Here is a 27,092-nt window from a genome sequence, read left to right as displayed (position 1 = left end):
GCAAAGCACAGCGGCCTGTAACACGTGACTCCTTTGTGTATTTATTTAATCCCTGGCTTCCCCATACTTTACTTACCCTGATATTTCACTCCCCTTGATTTCTTTACATTCCAGAAAATATTTCAACATCTATAGCTGAGCCACCACAAGTTCTTTTCTAAAAGATGTAGCAACTATCATCATACACCGAATAATAAAACAGAGATTTAACTTCTTACCTTGAGTGTAAGATCAGATCGTTCTTGTAATTTGTAAGTTTTAGAAAAAAGAAGTCGGATTATCCAGAGTATTAAAATTCCTTCCAAAATAAGATGATAAGCAGGAGCCTGAGAGTGAGTCAAAAACAAGAGCAAAACAACAACAAAACAAGAAATGAAATAAACATTTCCAAAACCCACACATAAAAAATTTAACACACCTGCATATACTGCTGCCTTTAACCTATTTATTACGTCTTAAAACTAACTTTCAGAGTTCGCTTCATTTCTACTCATTCTTTTTCCCATTTCTAACAGAAAGCAATGTCTTCCAACATGAGAAATCTCTAAAGCTGCAGCTTTAGGAATAAAAATTAATCTTTAAAATAAAATCTGACACAGAATTCCGAAGTCAAACAATATCAACTATCAGATCCTTCAGGTAAGTTGTATTTTTACTGGTAGGAAACGACTGGAACAAATATTTCACAGCATCACAAGGCTTCCACCATCCCCATGTACCATAATGAGTTGACAATTATTTGCAAACCTGTTTCCACAATTCTTAAAGAGTTCTGCACATCTTACTATATCTTCTGTATCCCTGGTAAGCCTCTTTAAATCCTCCTTGGAACACGGCAGAGAAAAAAAGGCTTTATAAATGCTTAAAGAAAAAGCAGGTCTCTTTTTTGCCATAGTTCCCCAAAAGTATGTAGTGTTTTCCATTTAAACAGGCATAAAGGTACCTTAGTGAAATTATCCATGTCAGGTCTTCTTTTCAACTGTGCATTTCCAGGATAAAGACCAGGGTGCCTTTTATGTTTTATATAACTAGACACACTAAGTGCACGTATAAGATTCCAGATATCAACTAACCCTCCATCAGTCAGTTATGGGGTGCTATATTCCAATAGGTTATCATTGGAAAGTCATTTAAAAGAGGTATTTAGAAATGTAACTACAAATTATTTTCAAGCATTAGATAGAAAGTGTTGATGACTCACCATAGTTTAAAAAAAAAAACCCTCAAAAGTAGGGACAAGGAAACTGAGGACATATTCATATATAAACTTTCATGTCAATGTACAAATAACTTTAAAACTACATTCATGTTACAGACGTATGGGTACACAAGAATATTCAAATTCTACACACAAGGTGCACAGAAATTAGAAGCAAGAACAGAAAGCTAAGATTATTTTTAAAACTTGCTGATCCTCCCCAAATATTATTCATTTAAGAATAAGGACTCTAAAAATCCTTTTGGTTTTCTCAATAATTGGATTCTAGAAGGCAAACATAGGTCCAAGTGACTAGTTAAACATTCCACTCCACAAAAAAATCATCCTAAGAAAACCTGAAATGTTTAGTGAACTAATAAAAATCACAAATACAGCTTCTTTTCTTCCCCAGGAAATGTTATATCCAGGAGGACCTCTCTCAAGACTCACTCATGGTCAATACCAGGGTATAAGAAGTTACATAACCATAGGGCAGTCTTCAAATAGACAGCAACAGTACATAGAAGTTACTCATTTCTAAAAAAAAAGAAATCTTTAATTTTAGTGGCTCTTCTTAAGTCATTTTAATTAGCCTAAGGTTGGACAACGCCAGATTTGCTCTCTTAACTGTTTTTTCAAAAAGTCCTCATAGGTCTTGCAATGATATTCCTTGCATCATCACCCCTGGCAATAAGCAGCGATATTAAGCTTTAAGGAAATTATCAAAAGAAAACTGAGATTCACTTTAAATGAATTTAAGTTCTATCAGCCCAGAGACTTTTGCCTGTTTGTTCACTGCACTATTTCTAGCATCTAGACCTGTGCTGTCCAATACTGTAGCCACCAGTCACCATTCAACTATTTAAATATGTATCTAAATTAAATTAAATGAAAACTTCAGCCCCTCAGTTGCACTAGCCACATTTCAAGTGCTTAAGAGCCACATGTGGTTAGTAGCTACTGTACCAAACAGCTCAGATAGAGAACACGCAGAAAGTTCTATTGTACAGCGCAGAGAAATTCACCAAATGTCAAATGAATGGACACCCTCCAAGACTGGCATTTTGATTTCATATTATCTTACACACCCGAAACAGCTGGTCTTTCAAAAAAAAAAAAAAAAAAACCAACCCTAACTAGTCTTCCTTTAAACATTCACTGAAATAGTTATATCTTTACAAGATAGAAAACGGGACGTATGCGGAAGAATGACCAACCTAAAGTATTCGTCTTCCTTTCGAACTCCAGCTCCCGGCCAAAACAAACTCCAGCTCATTACAGTTCTCTGCCCTGTTACCTGCTCCGCAGTTCCAAGGACCCTACTTCCCGAGGATCCCTACAGAATGAGGTTTTCCACTCTATTTTCACCACCCCGCTTTACCGTCAGCCCCAACCCTGGTTTTTGGGCAGCCTCTCTGCATCTGACAGGACTTAGAGAAGGCCCTGCGTTCGCCAGAGTCCAAAAACCGGGCTCCCGCTTCCGGCTCCCACCCGAGCCTCTCCCTACACTCCGTCGCCGGGAAGTGTGTGCGCCGGGAGCCCTTCCAGCGACGGGCGCCGAGGGTCCGGGCGTGACCCTAGCCAGCCCCGCCCAGGCCTCCGACCCGAAATCCACTCGAAACGTCCCACTTCCCGGGGGCTGAGTGTGGCCCCGGGCCGCGCGGGCCGCCAAGCTCACCTCATACAGCGCCTGTACCATCTCCACCAGCACCCACTGCTCCGCGACGGCCGCCATACTTGGCCGCTGGGGATTCCTTCCGGAAGGCGGGTCGCAGGCGCGTCAGACACTGCGCGGCGCCGCCCAGTGACGTCTGCGCGTCGGGAGGCGGGGCTGCTGGGTACCGCCCTCTCCGCGCTTGCGTACTGGGCTGCCGGAGGCAGCTCGGGCTGCTGAGGGTTTAACGTTCTGACAGGGCTGACGTTGACCTTAGGGTCTCGCTTGGGTTCGCGGAGGGGCGCGAAGCGGCGGCCTCGTGCACATGTTGGGGGCCAGTAGGTGTCAGACCCGTGCTGGGCTCTCAGGGGGCAGGGACTTTAGTAAATGTCCTTGCGCTTGGCGGGCAACTGGGTGCGGGGAGTTAATGTAATCGCAAACATATTTTACTTTTTTTTTTTTTTGAGTAGGATCTTTTTTTATTCAGGAAAAAAAAAAAAACAAACCCAAAACAAAAAAGTTTTCCAACCACATACAGGAAGGGTATGGGTAGGAGGAGGTGTCCATCCAGCCCTGGCCCCCTGCGCGTGTGGTTTTGGCAGCAATAAGGGGTGTGGGGTAATGGCCCCCCAAATAAAAATGTGTGTGTGTGTGCGCGCGCGTGTAGGAGAGGGGTGCAGTGGGGAGTGCTGGGGGAAGGGACAGACGGGGTCAGTACTGCGGACGCCGCAGGTGGGAGGCCACTCCACAACGCTTCTTGTTGATTCTACCACCGTGGACACCTTCCTTGCCCATCAGCAGGACTAGCGTCTTGGCTGTCATGGTGACAGTGATGTTGAAGGTGGGGGCCCCGCCCGTGCTCTTGGTACAAAGACCCGTGGTGAGTTCCCCGTCCTGCAGCAGTGAGTCCTCCATCACAGGCATTTCTGGCCCCCAAGCGTTAGCCCGTTCACGAAAAAACTTGCCCGGTCTTTGCCAACCAGGACACCAACCTCAGCAGGCGTGACGTTAAGGCGGGTTTTCCCGGGCACGGCGGCCCAGACGGAGGGCGAGTCCTTATGGCCCGGGATGGCCGCGTCCCGACAGGTGCCGTCCGCCGGGGGGTTGTCGGTGCATGAGGTGGTCCGTGCAGGCGTTCCACCCGGCCGGGGCGCGGCTGCTGGGGCTGATCTCGGGCGGCTGCTGGGGCCGCGGGCCGGCGGGCGGGGGAAGGCGGAGAGCTTGTGTGCAGCCGCTCTCGCACCGCCGCTAAACGTATTTTACTTTTAAATTACAGAAGTGATCTAGGAATGTATTATCAAAAAAAAAAAAAAAAAGCTAACTCTCATGTAACACCGTGCATAAGGCATAGCCTAAGGCTTTGCGGGGTATTAAGTCGTGTAAGTTTGGTGTGCAACCTTCAAGAGCCTACGCAAACAAACGTGGTGTGCACAAACACTCTGGTTGGATTTCTTAAATATAACTGGGAAAATAGGGACGATATTCTACAATTTGCTTTTTTTCTATTGTTTCCTTTTTTTGGTTATAAATCTCGTGAAGAAGCCTATTTCTTGGAATAATTTGTTGTGTGTATTTCTCATTGCGTTTTATTTAACATTGCTGAACATTTAGGTTTTTCCCACTTTTTCACCTATTACAAACAATGCCGTGGGGAACATCAGTGTGCATGTGCCTTTCTGTGTATGCTGGGATAGTTTCTGACAATATTACTCAAAGAATATGCATGTTGTTAATATTGATAAATACCACCATACGGCTGTCCAGAATGGCTCAACCCAATTTAAAACGTTTGAAAGTGTATTATGAATTAAAAATATTGCCTACCTTTTCAGTAAACAAAGGCTGCTGCGGCCATCAAGTCATCGTCCACTGCTGCTGCACCCCAGGGCCAGCCAGAGGGACCTCAGGATGAAAACATGCAGGCAGCCGGGCCTCTGCAGCCACCCCCAAAGGTGCCCCTTGAGGGAACTCTGGATGGGAAGGAAAGAGATATGGCCCTACATACCTCAGTGCATATCAAAGGAATGTTTTCAGTGAACCCAGCCTTTTGCATCTTCCATTCGTAAAAAAGTGCTCAATTCCTTAGCTTGAGATACATGGTTTTCTTTAATTAACAATAATCTTTTGATGCTCTGACTACCTGGTCTTTTTTCGCAAAAGCGCATCTATACCCTGGCCCCTCCCTTACCCCTTCAGAGCAGTCCCTCAGAGCCATCTGAGAGGCTGTTGTCCTGGGTTTAATTCCTCAGCAATGTGCGCTGAATAGAACATCACTCTCAACTTCTGGGGTGTGCACTTTTTTCAGTTGACTATCCGCACTGTAGCCGTGATGGATATTATTAGTCTTTTAACATTTTTGGCCAATTTAACGGAGATAAAATGATGCCTCACTGAGTTTTATTTTCCACACTGCTGACTATTCATGTTTATTCTTATATGTTTCTTAGTATTTGTAGTCCTTTTGTGAATCATCAACCCACACTCCTCGTCCATTTTTCTATTAGTTATTTTTCATTTTCCAGTGGATTTATAAGAGCTCTTCATACATCTTGAATATCATATATTTTCCTATTTCATGTCTGACAATTATTTTTGCCCAGTTTCTGTCTAGCTGTTTATGGTGTCTTTTTTCATACCTACATTTTAAATTTTATGGAATGTGTCAGTCAGTTCCTTTATTGCCTGTGGACTTATATCTTGCTTAGAAAGGCCATCTTCACCACACTTGCATTTTCCTCCCATCCTTCAATAAGTTTGTTGTTCAGTGAGCCCAGACTTTTGCACCTTGCCATACATAGAAAAATCACCAAATTCATTAATTTGAGATGTCTGGTTTTCTGTAATTAGTAGTAATCTTTTAATGTTCTGATTAAATGGTTTTTGTTGCAAAACCTCCTATATACCCTGGCTCCTCCCTTACCTCTTTGGAGCAGCCCCTTAGAGCTATCTGCCTCCTGGGCTTGAGTCCTCAGAAAGCCTGCAGAATAAAATATAATTCTCAACTTTTAGGCTGTGCTTTTTTTTTTCAGTCCACAACCCTGACATCTCCTTGACTAGCAGCACTCAGGACCCAGACACTGGGTTTATAATTTGCTCCAATTATTAACCATTGTTTTTCTACATCTCCTTGACTGGCAGCACTCAGGACCCAGACACTGGGTTTATAATTTGCTCCAATTACTAACCATTGTTTTTCTTTTGTCGCCATAGAAATGCCTCTTATTAAACATCTGATTGCTCACACCCTATCCACCTAACTTTGAGAGCTCACCTGCCTCACCGCTTCCTGAGATAAGTAACTGAACCGACCCACTGTCAGGACTAAGAGGCTGGTTCAACAAGGTAGAAAGCAATCTATCAACTAAACTTCTGGACTGTGAAGACTTCTTAAGAGAAGTTTCGAAGGCATCACTGCAGAGGAGCAAAATTTATCACCCCACGGTGTCTCTTTGGCTTGCAGATTACTGTGAGCTGAAAACAACTGAAGCCCAAAAGACTCGGGAAGAAACTCTGACCATCCTCCTAACTACCTAAAGAATGTCTCAGTAAGTTTTCTATCACCATAGATAACGAAGAACTGGGTGTGCAGACAGGGAGGAACTAGCAAGGTCTGTTTGTCAAAGTTCCTCTCTGTGTCCCGCTGCCTCTGCCTGGTCCAGCAAACATTTGTTTGCCAAACATTTGCTTTTCATTCCCCCCTTTGCAGTCCCAAACCACTACCCTCCAAATCCTATTTTGTCTCTAGCTGAAGATGGTCTTTAAGGGGACGGTTTCAGCCATTTGGGTGAGTTACTCAGTTACCCCGGGTCTCTCCCACACAGACAGGTTATTAAACTTCTGTGCAATTTTCTCCTGTTAATCTATTTCATGCCAATTTAATTCTCAGACCCACCAGAAGACTCTAAAAAGGTAGAGGAAAATGTCTTCCTCCTGACAGAGTGAACCTACAGAGTCCTAGACACCCCACCCTTGGACCCTAGCAAAGGCTGAGTTCCAGGTTCTCCTTCTCTCTCTTTCTGTGTCTCCCTGCCTCCCATGACTTCACAATGTCACCCTGGAGCACACTGTGTGCCCTCCAAGACCTATGAGTAATAAATCTTGCTCCTAAAAGTTCCCCGATGGTTTTTGCTGAAGTGCATCCTGCAATCTTAATAAGAATCACAAGGACTGGACCAGTCACACCATTGGCTCAGGGAATCTGTGGGGGCTGGCTACTATACAGGCCCTGGGCAAGTGTCTCAGGCATCCTTAACCAAGAGCTTCACTATCAATAGACTAACACAGCACACACACACACACACACACACACACACACACACACACACACACAAGCATTATACATAGTAATGTTAAACATTTTAAAGTTTAGTCTTCCGGGTACTAGGTACTTTCTTTCAAGCTGAAGAATGATGTCTTTCTTCAGTTCTTGAACAATTGCGTTGACTACTTCCGCCTCATTATATATGTTATCTTTTGGGGAAAAAAAATCTATTCTTGGGAGAAAATATTTGCAAGCTACATAACTGATGAGAGATTAACATCCGAACTATATAAAGATCTCCTACAACTGAACAACAGCAAAAACAAGCAACCCAGTTAAGAATGGGCAAAGGACTTGAACAGACATTTCTTGTCCACAAGCACATAAAAGGATGCTTGATGCTACTGACTTATACACTTAAAAGTGGTTACAGTGGTAAATTTTGTTGTGTATGTGTGTTTTGCCACAATGAAGAACTCCTTTTTCTTTATATGTATATGTTTATCTTTTCTATAAATTAACTCCCCCCCCCCCAAATTTCCACTTTTTGACCTTTTCTGCTTAATTTTGGTAAAATTCCTGGTGTCAGTATTCTGGTCCACCGTGCGTCTTCGTTCTGCTTGTGTTATTGGTTGACAGTTCACAATAGACTCCTTTGCTGGAAGTCATTCGCTTGAGAAGCTGGGAGGTACCGATCTGCTGCTAATGAGAAGCCTGATGCCGTCTTTCCGTGGATCCTTTTTATGTGACCTGTCCTTCTGTCCCTCCTTGTAGGAGATTTAGGAGCTTTCTGGTTTTTCACTTTCCTTTAGCTTTGCAATAGTACAACGAATTGCGGGGCTTTTTATAATCAGTATGTTGGAAGCTGGAGGGAATCTTTCAATCGGGAAGCTCACGTCCTTTGGGGAATTTTCTTCTGTTATGTCTTAGGTTGCTCCCTCGCCACCTTTTCCCGCGTGCTGTCTTTCTGGAATTCAAGTATTTGCATCGTGCAGTTCCTAAGCTGCTTCTCTCATCCGTGTGTCTTTTGTCCCTGTTTTCTCTCTCTTTGCTTTTTTGTTCTACTTCCCAGGACGTTGCTTTATCTTTCAAGATTTTTAGTACCTTCTTTCAGTTCTGCTTCCATATTTTTAATTCCCAAGAGGTCTTCCTTGTTAACTGGATACTCCTTCGTACAGCATAAGGCTCTTGCCTCATGGATGCAACATATTCTTATTTTTCTAAAAATATTCATTGTATTTTTCCTTCTTCATTTCACAGTAACCCTGTTTCCCCAAATTATTTTTGTAAGCTTTTAATTTTATGATAGTTTTAGATTTATAGGAAAGTTGTGAAGATAGTACAGAGAGTTCCTGCATAACTCACAACCAGGTCCCCTGTCATTAAACAGCTTACGCTAGTGTCACAACTGAAAAGCCAGTTGTGCCAAGTTCTTTTGGTTCTTTGTTTCGGTGCTTTTCTTTCATGTTAAAGGCTTTTTTCCAACTCTGTGGTGACTCTCCGGTAAGTATTTATATTTAAGAGTTAGGAAAATCCTGATTTATAAAGGAAATGGGTTTTCACTGGGCTTTAATAAAGCCTTCTCAGAGACTACGGTAAAGTCTGTCACTATGTTAACATTAACTTTATTCAGTGTGTCTGTGTGGGCAGGAGTCCAAGGTAGGAAAAAAATAAAATTTTAGAAAATGTTTTTAGATTTTTGAAATATTTTTCCAAGTATACTAGAAATTAATACCCGATATGATCAAATAGAAGTAATATCTAAGGAAAAATGATTAATAGGGAAAACGGGACAAGTTTAAAGTAAATTTTTAGGGTGCCCTAAAGCAAAGCCTTTGTATCTGTACTCATGTCCACTTCTATTCCTGACCTCTTAGACTCAGGTCCAAACATCCACCTGCCTGTGGGACATCTCCATGTGGGTGTCTAACAACCGCTTTCAAACTTGCTCACCTTCAGTCTTCCCCGTCTTAGAAAATGGTGATGCCATTCACCCAGCGGTTCCGGTTAACGACCTTGGAGCATCCTCAATCCACCGTTCTCTCCCACCCCACAGCGGGAAGTCCTATCCGCTCTACCTTCAAGGGATGTCTCTGTAGGACGGCTCCTCGCTTCGTCCAGCTCACCTGTGATGGTGTGGTGTCAGTTTCACCCTGGCTGTCAGTGCTCTGGCATGAAGGTGACAAGCCACTTCTGCTCACGTGGCAAAGGGGTGTGACCTTACCCCGTGTCTGGAAAAAAGCAAGAAGCATTTAGTGAATAGCAAATGGCTCTGATGCCTGGCACACAAGTTCTTAAGACCGAATCTGCCTGGCAGGGGAGATACATGATCACAAAGGTGGTTCTCCCAGGGCGAGCCTTATCCATCGCACTCCGGACGTGCTGACCCCTGCGATGTTCCCAAACGTGGGAAACTCGACCGCATGACTTGTGGCTGTGGGGGACTGAGTTCGCGCTTTCCCCTGATTTTGCGGTGCAGAAAATAGAGCTGTTGTGTGTCCTTTTGCTTTCCCGTGCAGGCACCCCTCGGCTTTACAGTTAGTGGCGAGCTCTTGTCCATTCTTCCCGGGGTTGTAGGCTCGCTGTGTGTACCACTCCTTTTTGTTCTATAGGCAGTTTCTGGATCACTCACCAAAGGTCTTCTCACGACTCCTGGCAGAAATGAACAGAAGCTGCCCACCCGGGGCACCGTTTTGTGTCGCTTGGCAGCAATTGCTCAAGTTTTTACTTCCTTAAATTAAATCAAGTCGTGGCTGCAAACACCTGGTGCACCACGCTGCTCTTACTCAACGCCTTGGCCACCAGGAAGCCATCGTCCCTGCCCAGCCGTCCAGAGCGCCTGCGGCTGCAGGGCACCAAGGGCATTCAGAAGCCACCAAGTTCAAGTTCAGCCATTTTTCAGAGGGAACAACTCCGGGCTGGAAGGAGAGGGGATAAAGGTACCTGTTCAAGGTCACCCAGCTAGTTAGAGACGGCGACGCGTTGTGAAAGAAAAGCAATTGTCCGCCTCTTGGTTTTATGGTAACAGATTTTGTTTTATTATATTGACATTGTGTTAATTTGTAATTTCCTTTTTTTCTAGGAGTTGCAGTTACTTCCTGTGGTCTGGCTGCCACCCATCCAGGTACAGAGAAGCAGGGGTAAATCAGTTGTGTGGACTAGCACCCCTGAACCCTTCACCGTCTCTTAGGAGGCCTGTTACAGACGGTGCGTTTTCTCTGGTCCTCTCAGTAGGAGCCGATGGATTGGCGTTGCTCTGGGGAGCCCTGGGGCAGAGGCCCCCCCCTGCTTCTGAGGTCACCGCGAGGACCCAAGGTCGGGAGTCCTGGGTCCTTAGCAAATTTCTGCCTCTGTTCCCTACAGTGAGTAAAATATAAACATTCTTTCGGATGACTATTGTTAGTGTTTAATGAGAACCAGTCTTCTCTAAATCAGCGATCTTCAGTATTTCCACTGAGCATCTAAAGAGAATATCTTTATAAAGAGCTCAAAGGCCATAAAAGATAAATATCTGGAGTGCAGACAATGACCCTCGTGGCCTAACTTCTCTTGAGGGTTCACTGAGGCAAGTAGGGGAGCCCCGAATGGGCCCTGTGTGACCCCTGAGTGAGCTGGCCGTGTCTGGACTGGAGACAGCAGGGCAGTGCTTAGAGTTCCAGGCGTGAGCACCGGGCCCTAACGTGCCTGGGCCCCCAGGGAGACTCACCGCAGCAGCAGTCATGGACCTTCATCGCCCAGATGGACAGTTGCTCAGTGTGTCTGACCCTGAATCACCGGGCACCGCAGCTGACCTGACGCCAGCCATTCCTGGCCAGATCTGCCCTGGCTTCCGCGGGAGAACTTCACTCCACCCCCTGCGGAGAACTGAATTTTACCTGCTTGAAAGTATGAACACCATTCTATTCCTTCAAAGGAAACAAAATTTAGTCAAAATCAAACGGCCAAAAGAAGGCATAACTAATCTAATTTCAGGGGGAAGGAAAGAAAGAATGAAGATCTGGCGTGTGCATCCCCATAACTCCTCATCACAGCCTCAGCAGTGACAGGAGAGCAGAACTCGTCATGCGGGGATTCAGACAAGAAGAGAACCGTGAGCTTGTGTTGGTCAGGAACAAATTTCCTAGAACAGAAAGACTTAAGCTGGTCCTTTTAAGGAGGAGGAGGACGAACTGAGAAGGGTTTTTAGGAGATGGGAACAGCGTGAGCAAAGGCATGAGGCTGGGATGGGCATTTTCCACCCAGCACAGTCAGTGACCTTCCCCGGTGACTGGGAAGAAGAGAAATCAGAGCTCTCATGTCCCACCGGTGGTCACGGGGATGCCCAGGTGTCCCCTCTTCCTGTTTCACTGGTTGAGACGCATGATTTGGATTTGTCATTCAGGGAGCAGCTTTTCACATGTGGTTAGCGTTTCCATTTCAATGACCCACAATCACGTATTAGCAGTCCTTACCAGTTCTGTATATCAGAGTTAAGTATAAAATTACGTATGTATTCATGTCTGCACACCACTGCACATACACGTGCATCCGTGTCCATGTATGTGTGCATGTGTGCGCTGACACACTGCTATGAATACTCCCAGGGGAATGAGATGTGCTGATACAGAGAAGTTCTGCTTTAGTATCTTCCTCTCTTCCTCACTTCTTTTCCTCTCTTTTTCCGTCTATTACATTTCTTTATTAGATGAAGACCCTGAAAGAAAGGAATCTCATCGGTCCTCCATGTTCGATTTTCAAGGAGCCTGGGCTCTGGATCCAGCTTAGGTTCCAGGTGGGATGTGTTCATGGAATATATTTTTAAAAAATTAAGCTTGAGTCTTTCAGGAGAGCTGCAGTGGGGGCAGGAGGCCGCAGTCCCCAGAGCTGAGGACTAAGTGTACCCCAAGCCCAGTTGGCCGGGTCTGGGCTGCTGTCCTAGCTTGAAGGCTCTCAGCACATTAAAAAAAAAAAGTGCCTCTGCGTTCTTAGTTTTCCCATTTGTACCACAGGAATGACCATGTCCTCTTAGATTATCATGAAGATAAAATGGTTTCATAACTATGAAGCACCTGGCGCAGTGACAGACAGTGATAACTGGCAGTTGTTATCATTGGAGAAGTTCCAGTTTTACTGGGGACAGAAGGGCAGGGGAGCCATTACCAGAAAGTTGGAGGATGCGTTCAGAGCCAGTTCAGGGAGTGACCAGGTGACCGGCCTGGGTCTCCGGCTGAGAAGGGTCAGGCATGCATTCCAGTGGCTTCATCCGGGTGTTCTAGGCTGAAGAAAGCAGTCACAGGTACTCTGAACAAAACTATGATCAGAGCATAATGCAAAAGATCTCCAGGTCATGGTTCTGCTCTCACCTCCCTTCTCCCTCCCACATCAACAAGAAAGGTTTAAAAGGAAGGAGGCAGAGAGTTGGCACAGGTGGCTTTGTCACAGTAAACAAGTGTGACCTGTCGGTGGCTGCGCTCCCTCCTGTGCTTGGTGCTTCACGTGCCTGGGTGAGTGTCCCAACTTTCTTGACCTCAGTTTCCCGATCTGTACTTGAAGGGGCTTTGACAACGTGCTTGCTAAGATTGCTTAGATGGGTGGAGATAATCAACAAACCAGTCTGCAGTAAGAACAGAGGAGAGTGGGCAGCCTGGGGAGAGCTCCGGGGAGGGCTCCAGTCAACCATGGTTTTCAGGACAGTTTTACGTTTTGTCAGAACAAAGAATATCAAACATGATAGATACACAGTCCTTCAAGGTTTCGCAAAAGTCAGATTGGCACATACACAGAGCATCAGTATGGCCGTGGTGCCTGGAAAGGGAGCCTTGTCATCAGAGCATGACGTCCCAGGAAGGGGGGAATTCATCCTGTCTTCAGAACGGACACTCTACTCCTGGACAATGCCCCCTTGTCTTTAATGGATAAAACTGACATTCAGTGCACGTTTGATAAGCCACAAGACAGCCTGTGTTTTAGTTAGCACAAAGTTCAAGCCAAATTATGTATAAGCCGGAATGCCCTCCACACACCGCAACAGGTGAACATTTCTTTCACCACTCCCCACTGACTTGCCTCTGTGGCCACCGCAGCGAACTCTGTCTGCTTGGGCGAGCCTCAGGGTTGCTTGAAATGAATGGAGTCAGCCTGGGAGACAAGGTAGAGCGAGCCAAGTGTGCAGGGCGTGCAGGGCAACGTAACAGCCCATCGCAAGCTGCCGTGTTGGTCCAAGCAGCAGGGCCTCCGAGAAGGGCTCAGAGAGGAGGTGATGGAAGGCGGGCAGTGCTGAGGGAGCCCGGGGGGGGCTCTAAACCCCTGTAGTCCTTACCCTGCCCACTCCTCACAATCACTTGATTTGAAAGTCGACTTGTTCTCCGTCTTGTACAAATTGCTCTCCAAATCCAAGGTCTAAACTCTCCCAAGGTGGAGCCCCAAAATACTTCCTTCACCCAGAGTCTGGACTGAGCTGGATTCAGTTTGATTTTTTAAATGAAGCCCCATTGTACTTTTTTTTTTTTTATCTGTAACCGCTCTTTCTTCATTCCAAGCATATGAGTGTTCAGGGGTGTGGCAACATTTGTCCTGAGCCCAGAGTGCATCTTGTTTGGGAGGGAAATGGTGAAGGAGCCAAGGGAAGGAGGAATGTCCTGATTCTTGAAAGACCTGATTAAAATGAAGTGCCAGTTTTCTGGAGTCAGACATTCCGGATCCACAAGGAATAGGACAAGTTTGACAGCATCCCGATCTCCTTTGCTGGATTCCTCTGGGCTGGATTTCTCAACGGAAGGTTCACACAGTGGCATTTATGAGGTTTACAAGGCTGCCCACTGTAGTACTGTGTTCCTTTTTATCCCTGTGGTTAAATGTAGCTTTAGATTAAAACTGCATTTCCTTTTAAAAGAAGTATTTATTTCATTATTTTTTTGTTAATGGAGGCACTGGGGATTGAACCCAGGACCTTGTGTATGCTAGCACGTGCTCTATCACTGAGCTGTACCCTCCACCTCCCTAAAACTACATTTCTACGGAGAGTAAGTTGTTTTCTCAAGCCAAACCACTCCTGTTGACAGCAAGAGTTCTAAAACATTTTTCAAATTTCCAAGGGAATGAGCCGATGGTTAGAAATTTGCTACCATGTCTAAAACACTTCCGCATTCCCTGTAAGGAGAATCAGCAATGTAATCACCATAAAAATAATAATAGAACAATGTTGTTCATGTCTTTGTTACTTGTGGTTATTTTTTTTTTAAAAAAGAATAAGCTATTTTTCAGAGCAGTTTTAGGTTCACAGCAAAACCGAGCACAAAGTACGGAGATTTCCCGCATATCCCCTGTCCCCACACAGGCACAGCCTCATCCACTATCAACATCCCTCACCAGAGAGGTATGTTACAACTGGTAAACCTACACTGATACATCATTATCACCCCAAAGCGCAAGGGTTATACTGGGGTTCACTTTTGTGTACATTCTGTGGGTTTGGACAAATGTGTAATGACATGTATCCACCATTATAGTATCATACAGAACAGCTTTACTGCCCTAAAAATCTTTTGTGCCCCAGCTACTTATTCCTCACTCCCTTCTAACCCTTGGCAACCACTGATATTTTTACTGCTTCCACAGTTTTGCGTTTCCAGAATGTCGCATAGTTGGAAGTGTATAGTTTGTAGCCTTTCCGTACTGGCTTCTTTCACTTAGTGATACGCATTTAAGATTCCTCCATGTCTTTTCATGGCTTCATGGCTCATTTGTTGTTAGTGCTGTATAATATTCCACGGTCTCAGTGTATCACAGTTTATTTACACATTCTCTTGTTTAAGGATGTCTTGGTTGCTTCTAAGTTTTTGGCAATTAGGAATAAAGGGGCTTAAGCAACCATGTGCAGGTTCTGTGTGGTCATACATTTTCAGTTCATTTGAGTAAATACCAAAAGTTTGATCACAGTATGTCTTGGTGTGGGTCTCTTTGAATTCATCTTAGTTGGGAGTTTACTGAGTTTCTTGGATGCTTATATTCATGTCTTTCTGCAAATTTGGGAAGCTTCTAGTCATTATTTTTTCAAGTATTCTCTCTGCCTCTTTATCTGTCTTCTTTTTCTAGGACTCCTGCAATGCATATGTTGGTTCTTTTGATGGTGTTCCTCATTTCTTTTAGATTCTGTTCGTTTTTCTTCAGTCTTTTTTCTTTTTGTTCCTCAGCCTTGATCATTTCCATTGTCCTACATTTAATTTAGTGTTTCTTTCTTCTGCCTGCTCAAAACTGTCTTTGAATTCTTCTAGTAAATTTTTTTAATTTCAGTTTTTGTACTTGTCAGCTCCAGAATTTCCTTCTGGTTTCTTTTTAGGTTTTCTATGTCTTCATTGATATTTCCAATTTGTTCATAGATGGCTTTCTTGACTTTCTCCACTTCTTCCTTTAGTTCTTGGAATGTCTTCTACGCCTGTTATTTTGAGGTCTTTGTCTAACATATGTTCTGTCAAGTGTTTTTCAGGAACAAATTTTGCTGATTTTTTTTTCCTTTGAATTGGCCATACTTTCTTGTTTCTTTCTATGCCTTGTAATTTTTTTTTTCAAAATTGGACAATTTGAATTTCATAATCTGGCAACATTGGAAATCAAGGTTTTCCTCCTTCCCCAGCATTTGCTACTTTTGTCATTCTTTTGGTTTATTTTTAAAAATATTAATCTGGCCTCTCTGTGCTGAGAAGCAGCCTGTGGTATAAAATCAATGTCTTCTTCGGCTTTTCTGAGTCTTTCCTTGGGTATGCACAGCCACTTTCTAATTTTTTCCTGTATGTAAACTTGTTTTTGAATGTCCTTGTCTTTAATGTCTGGCTCCTGAATGAGGAAAAGCAAAAAATGTATTGGGTATAAAATGGTACCAGCCATTGAAATCTGGAAATCCCATTAGCCAAAGGAGGAGGGGCTTGCAACAATGGGAGGAGATGACACTACAATGGCGCCCTGTCTCTTCAACTGCGTCTCTGTAATCAGAAGCAGCTATCAACAATCAGAGCACAGATCTCCCACATTTGGAACATAGAGTCCGTTTTGCTCATCCTGTCTCACACAAGTTGTATTCAAGTTGCTCAAGGAAAAGGTGTGCATCTGCCTGCCACATGGCTGGAGTTGAGGGGTGGGTAGATGCTACTGTGTTAAGAGCTGAAATTGCCCAAAATTGACAGCAATTTACCATCCAAGACTTTCCCCAGAAGTTGCAAGCCTTCAATAGGCTCCAGATTTCCAAAATAGTTACATCAGACAGGCTCTGTCAGTGCAACTTTTGTCTAGGTGGAGAGACAGATTCCTGGCACATCCTTCTCTACTGTGTTCCCTGAATTCCTCCTTCTAGACTTTTTTCTCCAACAATCACACCACTGCGTAGTCCCAGGAGCAGGGTATGAGGGTTCCAATTTCTTCACATCCTTGTCAACACTTGTTATTATCTCTCTCAATGAATGTTTCAGGATCAATGAACAAGTGATGGGGAGGGACCAGAGAAACAGAAAAGGACCGTTGAGGAGAAAATGGATTAAGTGAAAATTCTGAAAAAAAGTGAGCAGGGGGGATGAGAAGGAGTGGTAGGGGCTGGGTAGGAAAAGGCTGGAGGAAACTAGAATATGAACAGGGGCAAATATGAAGTAAGAGGAAAGACAAAAGCAAATGTGGGGGCTGGGGAAAGGCCACAAAAGTGGAAACATCTGGACAGCTGTGTTTAAGGTGCCCGCTGGAGGCTGGGGGACTAAGAGGCCAGAGGCCAGAGCTGGAACTGAGTTTGGCTGTAGCTACACTGACACTAGTTCAGGACTTTATTAAGGCAACTCAAGCACACCTGCTGCTCAGTGACCCTAGGAAAATACCCCTTTGCAGGACAAGACTTTTGGTTACTTGCGCTGTAGCAATTCTTTCATTGCAGAAGAGAGAGATCTGCTAAGCTGTCACTCGAGAATACCATGAGGCTGGACCCTTGTCTCCCCAAAAGGCAATTTATGTAAGTTACACAGGAGGGAATAAAAGCACGAATGGTCTGGTGAAGCCTGTGTGTCTGTTCTTGGTCATGATAACTTTGATATGCTTCCTATTTGGTGATATTTCTTTAAGAGGTGGCCCACCTCTCTGAGTCCCAAATGAAAAAAAAAGTTCTTTTTTCCACACACACTCTCTTTTAGGATTTCAGGGACACAAATTTTCAAACTTCTGGTATTGTCTAATGGGTCTGAGGCTCTGTTCCTTTTTTATTTTCCAATCTATTTTTCTCTCTGTGGTGCAATCAATCCACTGCATTCAGTTTTCTGTTGCTGCATGACAAATGACCATATATTTAGTGGCTAAAACAGCACATTTATTAGCTCATAGTTCATGTGGGCCAGGAGTCCAGTCACAATTTAGACCCTTCTGCTCCGGGTCTCATTTAGCTGCAGTCAACGTGTTGGTTGGACTGTGTTCTCATCTGGAGGCTGAACTGAGGAAGGATTCACTTCCAGTTCTTTCATATTGTCTGTAGAACTTATTTTCTTGCAGCTCTATGGCTTTCGCTGGCTGCCCTCGGATATTGCAGATTGTCTGCTTTTGTAATGTGAGCTTCATCAGCATGGGTACTTACTTCATCATGCCCTGAAGGAGAATCTGTGCTAGCAAGGTAGAATCTTATATAACGCAGCATAATTACAGGTGGGAAAACCCATCACTTTTGGCACGTTCTGTAGGCTAAAAGCAGGTTACTTGTCCCACCCACCTTCAAGAGAATAAGATTATAGAAGAACATCACAGCGGGCACAGGATGGCAGCCAGAGACGTTCCGGCTCAAAAAGGGGGGAAAAATGGAAGGTTGAACGAGGAGTCACTTATCCATACAAGTTCTGAAATCCAGGCAGATAAACATCGGTTTCAAGGCTTGGAAATAACTCTTGGCTCTACCTCTTGGCCCTTGAGTCTCTCCTCTGAATCATCCTTTCTTTATTGTTGAAGGTAGATTAGAAGAAGAAAAAAAAAAAAAGCTTCTCTTGGAATTCATTCTATTTACACCCGGTATGCAATTTGAGGTTTCAAGCTGACTTTGAATTCAGGCCAGGAGACACCTCGGAGGGGAACAAAAGCCTCAGAACCTCACCGCTGAATTATTCTTACTTGCCTTCTGATTTCTTTCTTCAATTCACCTTTTACCACTTCATTTCAGGGTCCTCAGATAGCTGTTCCATGTATTATGTCCAAGGATTTTATTTGCATTGAATGAGATGGAAGGTGCTAGTTCTATCTTCAACAGCACTGGAAACTTCCACTGTTTCCTAACAAATTTTAAGTAGACAGAATAGATAATAAATTTACATGATGCAAAATAGCACAGAGTGAAAAATCTCACTCTGTGAGTGTCAGGTTCAGGAATCAGATATAAAATGCCTATTTTGTGCTTCGCTTTACTATTTTTTTTTACAAAGTTTATGTACATATGTATGTATGTGCCTTTGCATGTGCTGGTGTGTGGTGTATGTATGGGTGTGCCTGTGTGGTGTGTGTATGTGTGTGGTATGTGTATATGTATTATGTGTACACACCCGTAGCAATGAGCACACAAAACGTGCACAAATTCTTTTCTAAATACCACTCCCCGTAAAAAGAAATGGGTCCTTGGAAAATTCTTGGTTCCATATCTAGGGCAGAAAAAGAACAAGACAACCTCAGTACATCTCATGCCAGAAAACAATAAAGTCTTCGGATAACATCAGAGCTCGTGAAAAGGACTTAAGAGTCAGCTTGAAGCGCTTCCCTCTGGCCAACAGGAGGGAATTGTCCGGAGGAGATGCTATGGGATGAATATTTTTGTCTGCTCCCAAATTCATATGTTGAAGCCTTAACCCCTAATGGGGTGGGGTTTGGAGGCAGGGCCTTGGAGAGGTGACTAGGTTTGATGAGGTCATGAGAGTGAGGCACTTATAAGAAGGGACACCAGAAGCTCTCTGTTTCTCGCTCTCTCTCCAGGTGCACGTGAAAAAAAGGCTATGTGAGCGCCCAGTGAGATGGCAGCCACCCACAAGCCACCAGAGGAAGCCTCAGAATGAAACCTACCTTTACGAGGCCTTGTTCTTGGACTTGTAGCCTCCAGAACTGTGAGAAATAAGTTTCTGTTGTTCAGGTCAACCAGTGCATGGTATTTTGTTATAGTACCTGAGATGACTAACACAGGAGACAACTGAGCATCAGAATAAATTAGGAATAAGTTGGGATAGGAGCCCATGAGTATATACTGATATAAATCAACTAGTGAATAAATAATAAGGGAGAGAAAAGGAAAAGCTGTTTCTTACAGTGAATGTCAATTAGTAAATGTAGAAGGAATAGTAACATTGGAGTTCTGTCTTGACAGCCTGTTAGTAACATTCAGGTAAGGAAGATCAGTGGATGAAAGTTTGATAAGGAGCAGGATAACTGCTTAATTTTGAAACACTTTCCTATAAAACAGCTTATTTGTTACAAAAGGAAAAAAAGGAAATTTACGAAGAATTAAAGAAATAGCCTGATTACCCAAAGTGAATGTCACCAAGAGTGGGACAAACAGACACCAAATATCCCCAGGGTGTGTGCCATCTTACAAGGTGCAATAGGACAGAACATCAGTTTTAGGTGATTCCTCCCCAAACTGCTAGCATGGATCTAACCACATGGAAACCAAACAAAGTAACTGATCTGTAGTCTTCAAAGTCTCCACGTCATAAAAGACAAGACAGACTGAGGAATGTCTGCAGATTAAAGGACGTGTCACCCAAATGCAACGAGCCGTCCTGGATTCGACCCTGAACCTACAGAAAAATAATTACGAAGGACGTTATTCAGAAGATTAACTGGATGTGAATATGAGCTACGTTTAGTCAATAGTGTCGTCCGGATGCGGATTTCCCGGTTTTTATTTCCGTACTGTTGTTCTGTAAGAAGTGTTCTTCCTCTTCTTCTGTATTTAAGGAGTGACAAGGTGTCTGAGACTTACTTTCAAATGGTTCAGAAAAATAAACCAAACATGGTGCGAGACAGTGAGAGAGAGAGAAAGACGAAGTAAATGGGGTAAAATAGTTACAATGGTAAATTTGATACAGAATTTACAGGAGATCTTTGTCCATTCTTACACTTTTTTTTTTTTTTTGCTAGTTTGAAATTTTATCAAAATTCATGGTTACCAAAAGGAAATGTCTCAATAAAACAAAAGGTAATAAAAAATTATAAAACAACTTGTAGGAATTCCTACTTATCCTATATACATATCTATTCATATATATTTCAACTATGTGTGTGTGTGTGTGTGTGTGTGTGTGTGTGTGTGTGTGTGTGTATTGAAGTTCACAGTTCAGAGGCCGTGTTAAATGATGTGGTATCATGATGTCCGCACCAGAATGCCCTCCCGGGTCTCTCCCACCCTGTGATACAGGGAAGGCTTTCCTCCTTTCCCACAGGCTGGGCCGTGACACACGGGTGGCCATCAAGCCTGCACAGCTGCGTCTTGACATTTAACTGCCCCTGAGGCTGGAGCCATCTTTGGAACCCTGGGGCAGGACCCTTCCAGCCCCAGGGAGCAGCAGTTGGCCTCACACCGGCAGCTTCTCTGGACTGCTGGAAGGCTTGGAGCTCGACTGTCAGGCCTCCCTGCTCCACCGAGACCTCCAGGAGGGGAAACCCGGGGACTGTTCGTGTCACTATGAGCAAAGACAGAGCTCCCTTATTCTGTCGGATGAACAATTATAAGCCCCTACAGGATGCCTCAGGAAGGTATGTAAAGCCCACGCCTGCAGTGTTTTTTCCATTAAATTTACCACTAACAACACAAGTACACTGAAAAAAAAAACATGTAAGTGTGTTTATTCTTAGAGCTGGGTTTCAGGGCTTCTGCTTTCAAAAGAATAGTTTTCCTTAGATAAATTTCCATTTTCTTTTCTTATAAATTGTAATGGGAGATGGTGCTTTGACACACAGGTAGCACTATGTTTAAAACACATCATGAAATTAATGAGTTAGGAAATTAACTGTGTTTATTACTGTTAAACATTCCTCACCTCACGTTCTTGATTTATCAAGTCTAAAGTTTTGACTGAGGCTTCAAATTATAACAGTTTCTGTAAGTTAACTCTTTTTTGTGTATATTTAGCAATAAGAACAAAAAGTTGTGTGCCTGCAACGTGCAGATGTGTCTGTCTGTCTGTCTGTCTATCTCTGTATCTCCTGTTGTGTATACACACACACAATTTTTTGAATGTATATATTTCGTATCCTTTTAACTACTCTGCCAGTTAAATACATATATATGAATACCCCATTTTGTGTCTTTATTCAGAGATTTTTTTTTTTAGCATACTTAGGCTCACATAAATCCTAGGAGCTAGAACCAAATTGGTTTTCAGGAATATGTGACCCGATACCTACATTATTTTCACTGTTGTGTTTCTTTCCTGTGCGTATTTTGGCTTGTGTTTGTCTTGTCTAAACTTACCTTTAATTGTGGTCTGTTCACGGGCAGTTATTTCCTTTTAATTTCCGTAAGAATTTGTTCAAACATTGTGCCCAGTTTCCTTCTTTGATTATTCACATGCTGGAAAGCCCGCCCCAGAAAATATGTATTTTTTTCTGCTGGAAGCCCTATATATCGTGTATTACATGCAAGTATATTTGAAATGCAGCCTTATTTCAATAAGTCCCACTATCATTACACTTATCACAAAAGCATCAGAATTGAGCCTCACAAACTTTCTGTAGATCAGCTTCGAAGAAATGTATTTTTCAGGTACACCAGGTTCAGTTATATGAGAATCCGTGATGTTGCCTCTTATGCTAAGGATGCAGGATGCTCTAAGTGTCATTATCCTACGAGGACTGCTGCTTTCACGAAGATCAGATGCAGTAGGGCTCCTGTATTCTTCCTGCATTTGGTCAAGAATTTTGATGGTTCCACCCTAGTCCTCGTGCTGATATCATCTGGAATTTTAGATCCAGATTGTTATTTATTGACAGTATTTTAGGCTTAATCATAAGTTACCAGTTACGTTGTCCCATGTTTCCCTCTTCGTGAATTCAGTCTTTGTTTTGCACTAGCGTGCATCCTGGAGCAATTAATTCTTTCAGGAAAGTCTGTGTATAGTAAATTTTCTATCTCTTTGTGTGTTCAAAAGTAACTTCAGTTTGCTTCTATACCTGAATTTTTATTTGCCAGCCTCAGAATTTGCTAGGGAGTGTAGGGCTAACCAGCTCAGTGACTGGGCAATTCTTCTGGGAATGAAGACTTAATGCTGTTACATTAATAAGTGGTGTGCTGCGTACATGATGCTTACCGGTAAGCTATGCCACAGGTGGGCATAGTGCAGATTTTCAATGCCTACGTTAATAATTAAATTAATCTCTAATTAAGAATAAACTGGAAAGGGATAAATGGAAAGTTTGAGATTTGCAAATACTACTATATATGAAATAGATAAACAAATTTCTACTGTATAGCACAGGGAATTATATTCAATATCTTGCAGTAACCTGTAATAAAAAAGAATCTGAAAAGGAATATATGTATGTGTATGTATGACTGAAGCATTATGCTGTACACTGGAAATTGACACAGCCTTGTAAACTGACTATACTTCAATTAAAAAAAAAGAATAAACAGTTTGGAATAGTGACTTTTCTTAAGTCAATAAAACTGTCTTTTCCTTGAAATAATGATTTCCTCAACTACAATATCTGAACCTAGGAAGTTGCCTACTTCCACCCAATGTGCCTTAAGTGTAGCCAGCCACTGCACATCTTCCAAGAGCATTGTGAAAACCCAGGTATATATTTTGGTAGCATCTCTAGATTTACACTCTTTTCTGTTGTTTGTAAATTATTTTTTTATGACTCCTTAAATAGCCTTATGCTAAGATTTGCTGTCATATATCTTTCCTATATCTTTCTTTAGGTTGATTTATTTTTTCCCATCTTTGCATTTTACATCTGTCTTTTACTTTCTATATTCTAGCATCAAGGATGAAAAGGATGCTCAAGACTTGATCTTAGAAGAGAACAAAGAAGTGGAATCTTTAAGAAATTCCAGCTTGGTTACAGGAGCAAGAGTGAGGGTCAGTCTCAGCCCAGGAAGGCTCATAGAATGAAAAAAGGAAAGCTAAAATCGATGATAATAAAGTTGCTGAATAATGTCCGTTTCTCCAGATCTCAACCTACAAAAAGCCTTTTCATAAGAAATCAGCCCTGCTTTTTGGGGGGGAGAGGGGGAGTGGGCAGCTATCATAGTTATAAGTATAAAAGCCTTAAGTATAAATTCATGCAAACAGTTCATATGAGAACTGTTCATGAGAACTGTTCATATGAATCTTTAATACTATCCCCAAATTTAATGAAAAATTACACATTTTAGCAGTTTTTCTATTTGCTATTCAAGAAAAGTAATGGTCCTGAGAACCTCCTGTTTTTTTAGATGTGATTTTAAATTTTGTGACTATAAAGATGGAAATCAAAACCTACTTACCTGATTTTGTAGAAAATGCGAGGGGCAATGGAGCGACTTGATAAATTGCATATGTCAGCTGTGCTTAAGCTGGAGTCGGCTTTGGACAGACAGCGAATTTCCAGGAAGATCCCCCCAGAGGCTGCTCCAATCTCTCTAACCTGGTGAGCTTGGCTGATCCATAATCCAGTTGCAAAATACTTAAAGTTACGTGTTTAGTCTCTTCCTATGTTATAAAGTTCAGGGTTTTTTTTTTTAAAGAATAGATTTTTTTTTCTATGAAGTAAAAAGTAATGAAAATTTGAAAGCAATCAGTTACTTTCAACAGGAATTAGTTGATTCCAGCATCTTTACAAAATGGTATCAATAATACCAAATAATACTGGAGACTGAATCATCTGTGAATAAAGTTTCTCTTGTTTTCTCCTGATTTACAAAATTTCCTTGATTGACAGGCACCCAAAATCCTCTAGTAAGAAATACCTTGTATATGTAGAAAAACATGCTTTGAACGAAAACAGAATGAGGCAAACTCAAAATGTGGCTGATTTCCCGCAGACCTTTAACTTCCAGAGGGTCTACTGGTGTTGGTGTCCACGTAGTTTTCATCATGGCTTGTGACTTGCGTGTTGCATTAAGTGTATTTTTTAAAGGGTGCCTCTCCCCATTCTGTTTTCTGGTTAGTGGAGCAATTTATTTTATTCCTACTACAAAAATAAAGCAAATTAAACTCCATCGATGTGAATGACAATATGATAATCATGCAAATAGACCGCAAATGTAGCGAATGAACACATCAGTGTAGGTGAGGTGGTGCAATATTGAACAGCAAAAGGAAAACAAAAAGAAAATTCAAGCCTGTGTGAAAATATAAATACGATACCTGTTTCCTACATAAATGTGCCCTGGAACAGTCATTTTAAGAGAGATGAAAGCAAACATAAGTCTCTCAGGGACACTTTCATACCTAAAGCCTTATTCACTTAACTGTAATCATTAACATTTGGATCAACTTCAATGCAAGAAGCTGAATTACTTAAAGCCAAAAAGCTTTAAATGTTACAAATGATCCAGTTATGAGACCAGTATACGTTAAACATGAAAAGAAAAAGACATTTCTCAGCATATGAATGAGACTCTGTGAAGAGCTATCTGGTAACTTCTGTGTAATCTTCTGGAATCAATATGTTATTTTATCTCATGCAAAGGGCAAAAGTCACACATTGGCCCAAAAGTAGGCATGAGAATCAGATTGAAAATGATACATTATATATATAATATACATATGAAATTTATATATAACATTAAAATGTTAAAATAAAATTTGTAAAATTTATTAAAAACATATAATATATAAAGAATGTACTATCCCATTCCTCCATTGTTTTGGTTCCCCGTGAAACAAACTCTGATGCAGCTGTCAAGTCTGTCTTATCTGGAATGTTGTAGATGTGAAACTCAGTTTGACTGCAGGTTCTAGCTGCGTTACCCCGCGTTCTAGCTATGCGCGCTCCAACAACAGACCAGTCTCCAGCACTTAGTACTTAATGGCGTCTTCCCTTCTTTCTGCCTCTTTTAGTAAAATGAAAGCCAGAGAGAAGTACCAATCCGACCTGTGGTTAGAAATTGAACACCTGAATAAGGGTGAGGACCTCAGATCTAACAGAGTGTGGGTCTAATTGTTGCCTAAATCAGCACTCAAGTACCATGGGTCCAGCTGGCTCCACGGGGCCAGTTTACTACACAGGTGGGCAATTAGCTCTCATAAGCCAGGCTGGAGCCCAAGGTTAGTGTGTGTGTGTGTGTGTGTGTGTGTGTGTGTGTGTGTGTGTGTATTGACTCTTGATAAAACATTTGAACAGCCATTTGCTTTGGTTTTATTTTCTACAATTGAGAGACTGTTCTATCATATTTTGCTTTAAGTGGAGCTGCCCTTCTTCAGCATCATGAAAGAGCCCATAAAAACATTTCCGTAGTTGATGAAAACATTTTCATTTCATACCAATCACTCCCCAGTTTGGGAATGTTCCCATGTGTTGCAGCGTGAGGCAAAGCCACTCCGGCGATGTGAAAGGCTGCTGTTGTCCAAACTGGAAAGACTGGGGAGACGTCATGGGAGGCTCCCTCGGATTTGCATTGGGACGCTCATGATCATCCTCCACTTTTGAGTCTCAGAGTGCCTGCTTTAAGCCCTTTTCAGCTATTAAACTTTTTTTTTCTCCATTAAGATTTCCTGGACATTTCCCGGTGAATCTGAAAACTAAGAATGTGTCACCCTTTTTTAAATACATGAATGTCTTAAATATTTTTCATTATGAGGTTATTAATAATATGAGAATTTAATAATAGAAAATTAGCTGTGGATGTTACCTGTAACTGAAGGGATATTGTATTTTCTTAACAGAAGCCATTTCTTAGGCAAATGAGTTAGTGGAGCTTCTGCATGTCTGAGTTCCCCTTTCCTTTCATTCTGCAATTTTTTGGTTCACCTTGGACTGGATCAGACTGGGGTGAGCCTACACCAGCTGGTGGATATGCTGGAGGGGAGGGCACTAAGGGACTCAGGATAGGCAAACTCGAGAAATAAATATTTGTCCAATAAATATTTGCTGGTCAACTTTTTTATGGGCAATAGGAGAAACAGTTAAAGAAAACTTGAGTACCCTTGCAACTTGAGAACCAAGATAGATTCTAACTCAAGAGAAGTGCAAGGAGGCACTGAATGTAGGATAAATGATGTAGTGTGTTCAGGTGTTGGAGGCCCAGGGGTGGGTCCTTCAGCAAAGAAGTCCAGGCTAGAGCACTGCTTACTACCGAACACCAGCGGATGGGGTTCTTCGGGTCCCAAAACTCTGATAGGTGGGGGTAGTGATAGATTGGACATTTTTAAGAAGGAACCTAAAAGAGAAAGCCCCCGTATTATCACAATGCTTTATGAAACTAATTTTTTAACCTGGAGTTTTATTTTTACGATCATTTTTCCTCTGAGTGCTGCAGAGCAATAAAATCCTTGTGCGGTATTATGTGACATTTATGAACACACTTCCTTATTTGACTATTAGGCAATGTGTGTTAGCAATTTACAGCTGAAAAATTCACACTCCTGGCAATGTCCGTTGCTCAAGTTATGCTTGTTAGAGAAAGTCTGGATTTGTGCTTTTTCTTCTCTAATAGTTAAATACAATTACAGCCATACCTTAAGACTTCATTTTGCATACCATATACTTAAAGTTAGTACAATTGCCAAGTGATAACGTATGGAAGTTTAAAAAAATTCCTTTAAGGGAAGATATTTTGTAGTTGGGTGCTTTATTCTGTCTAAATAAATAAAACCTTGATACTATGATAAAAATGTTAAGTATAATTAATATTTGTTTTATATCTGCCTATGTTCTTTTTATAGATAAGTTAAGAAATGCATACACTTGGTCCTCCATATCTGTGAGTTCTGCATCCGTGGAGTCAACCACCCACAGATCAAAAATATTTTAAACATTCCAGAAAGTTCCAAACAGGAAAACTTGAATTTGCCACACAC

General features: G+C 42.4%; 2 protein-coding genes, 1 non-coding gene and 1 pseudogene across 3 annotated transcripts in view; 2 read left to right on the top strand and 2 right to left on the bottom strand.

Moving 5' to 3' along the window:
• The window catches only part of SPTLC1 (serine palmitoyltransferase long chain base subunit 1), a 46,639-nt gene extending 43,617 nt beyond the window's left edge, over positions 1-3,022 (bottom strand). The window contains exons 1-2 of the mRNA XM_032471096.1: positions 2,877-3,022; positions 219-326 (exon numbers count right to left, since the gene is read on the bottom strand). Of these exons, the coding sequence (XP_032326987.1) occupies positions 219-326; positions 2,877-2,933 (165 nt within the window). The 5' untranslated portion in view covers positions 2,934-3,022. The remainder of the gene's footprint in view (positions 1-218; positions 327-2,876) is intronic.
• Positions 3,023-3,302: 280 nt separating this feature from the next.
• Positions 3,303-9,978, bottom strand: LOC116660736 (annotated as a pseudogene).
• Positions 3,612-27,092, top strand: part of LOC102521042 (serine/threonine-protein kinase MRCK alpha) — a 40,727-nt gene continuing 17,246 nt past the window's right edge. The window contains 11 exon segments of the mRNA XM_032471097.1: positions 3,612-3,732; positions 4,685-4,804; positions 6,063-6,397; positions 9,088-10,052; positions 10,196-11,217; positions 11,798-12,596; positions 17,003-17,077; positions 20,526-20,838; positions 23,069-23,162; positions 23,588-23,718; positions 25,134-25,198. Coding sequence (XP_032326988.1) covers positions 20,768-20,838; positions 23,069-23,162; positions 23,588-23,718; positions 25,134-25,198 — 361 coding nt within the window. The 5' untranslated portion in view covers positions 3,612-3,732; positions 4,685-4,804; positions 6,063-6,397; ... (3 more) ...; positions 17,003-17,077; positions 20,526-20,767.
• On the top strand, positions 9,416-9,578 carry LOC116660841. The gene has a single exon (XR_004316493.1). It is a non-coding gene; the product is annotated as a U1 spliceosomal RNA (small nuclear RNA).

Source organism: Camelus ferus, chromosome 31 (assembly GCF_009834535.1).
Source record: "Camelus ferus isolate YT-003-E chromosome 31, BCGSAC_Cfer_1.0, whole genome shotgun sequence".
Taxonomy (NCBI): domain Eukaryota; kingdom Metazoa; phylum Chordata; class Mammalia; order Artiodactyla; family Camelidae; genus Camelus; species Camelus ferus.
This window is presented reverse-complemented; position numbering and strand designations above follow the sequence as displayed.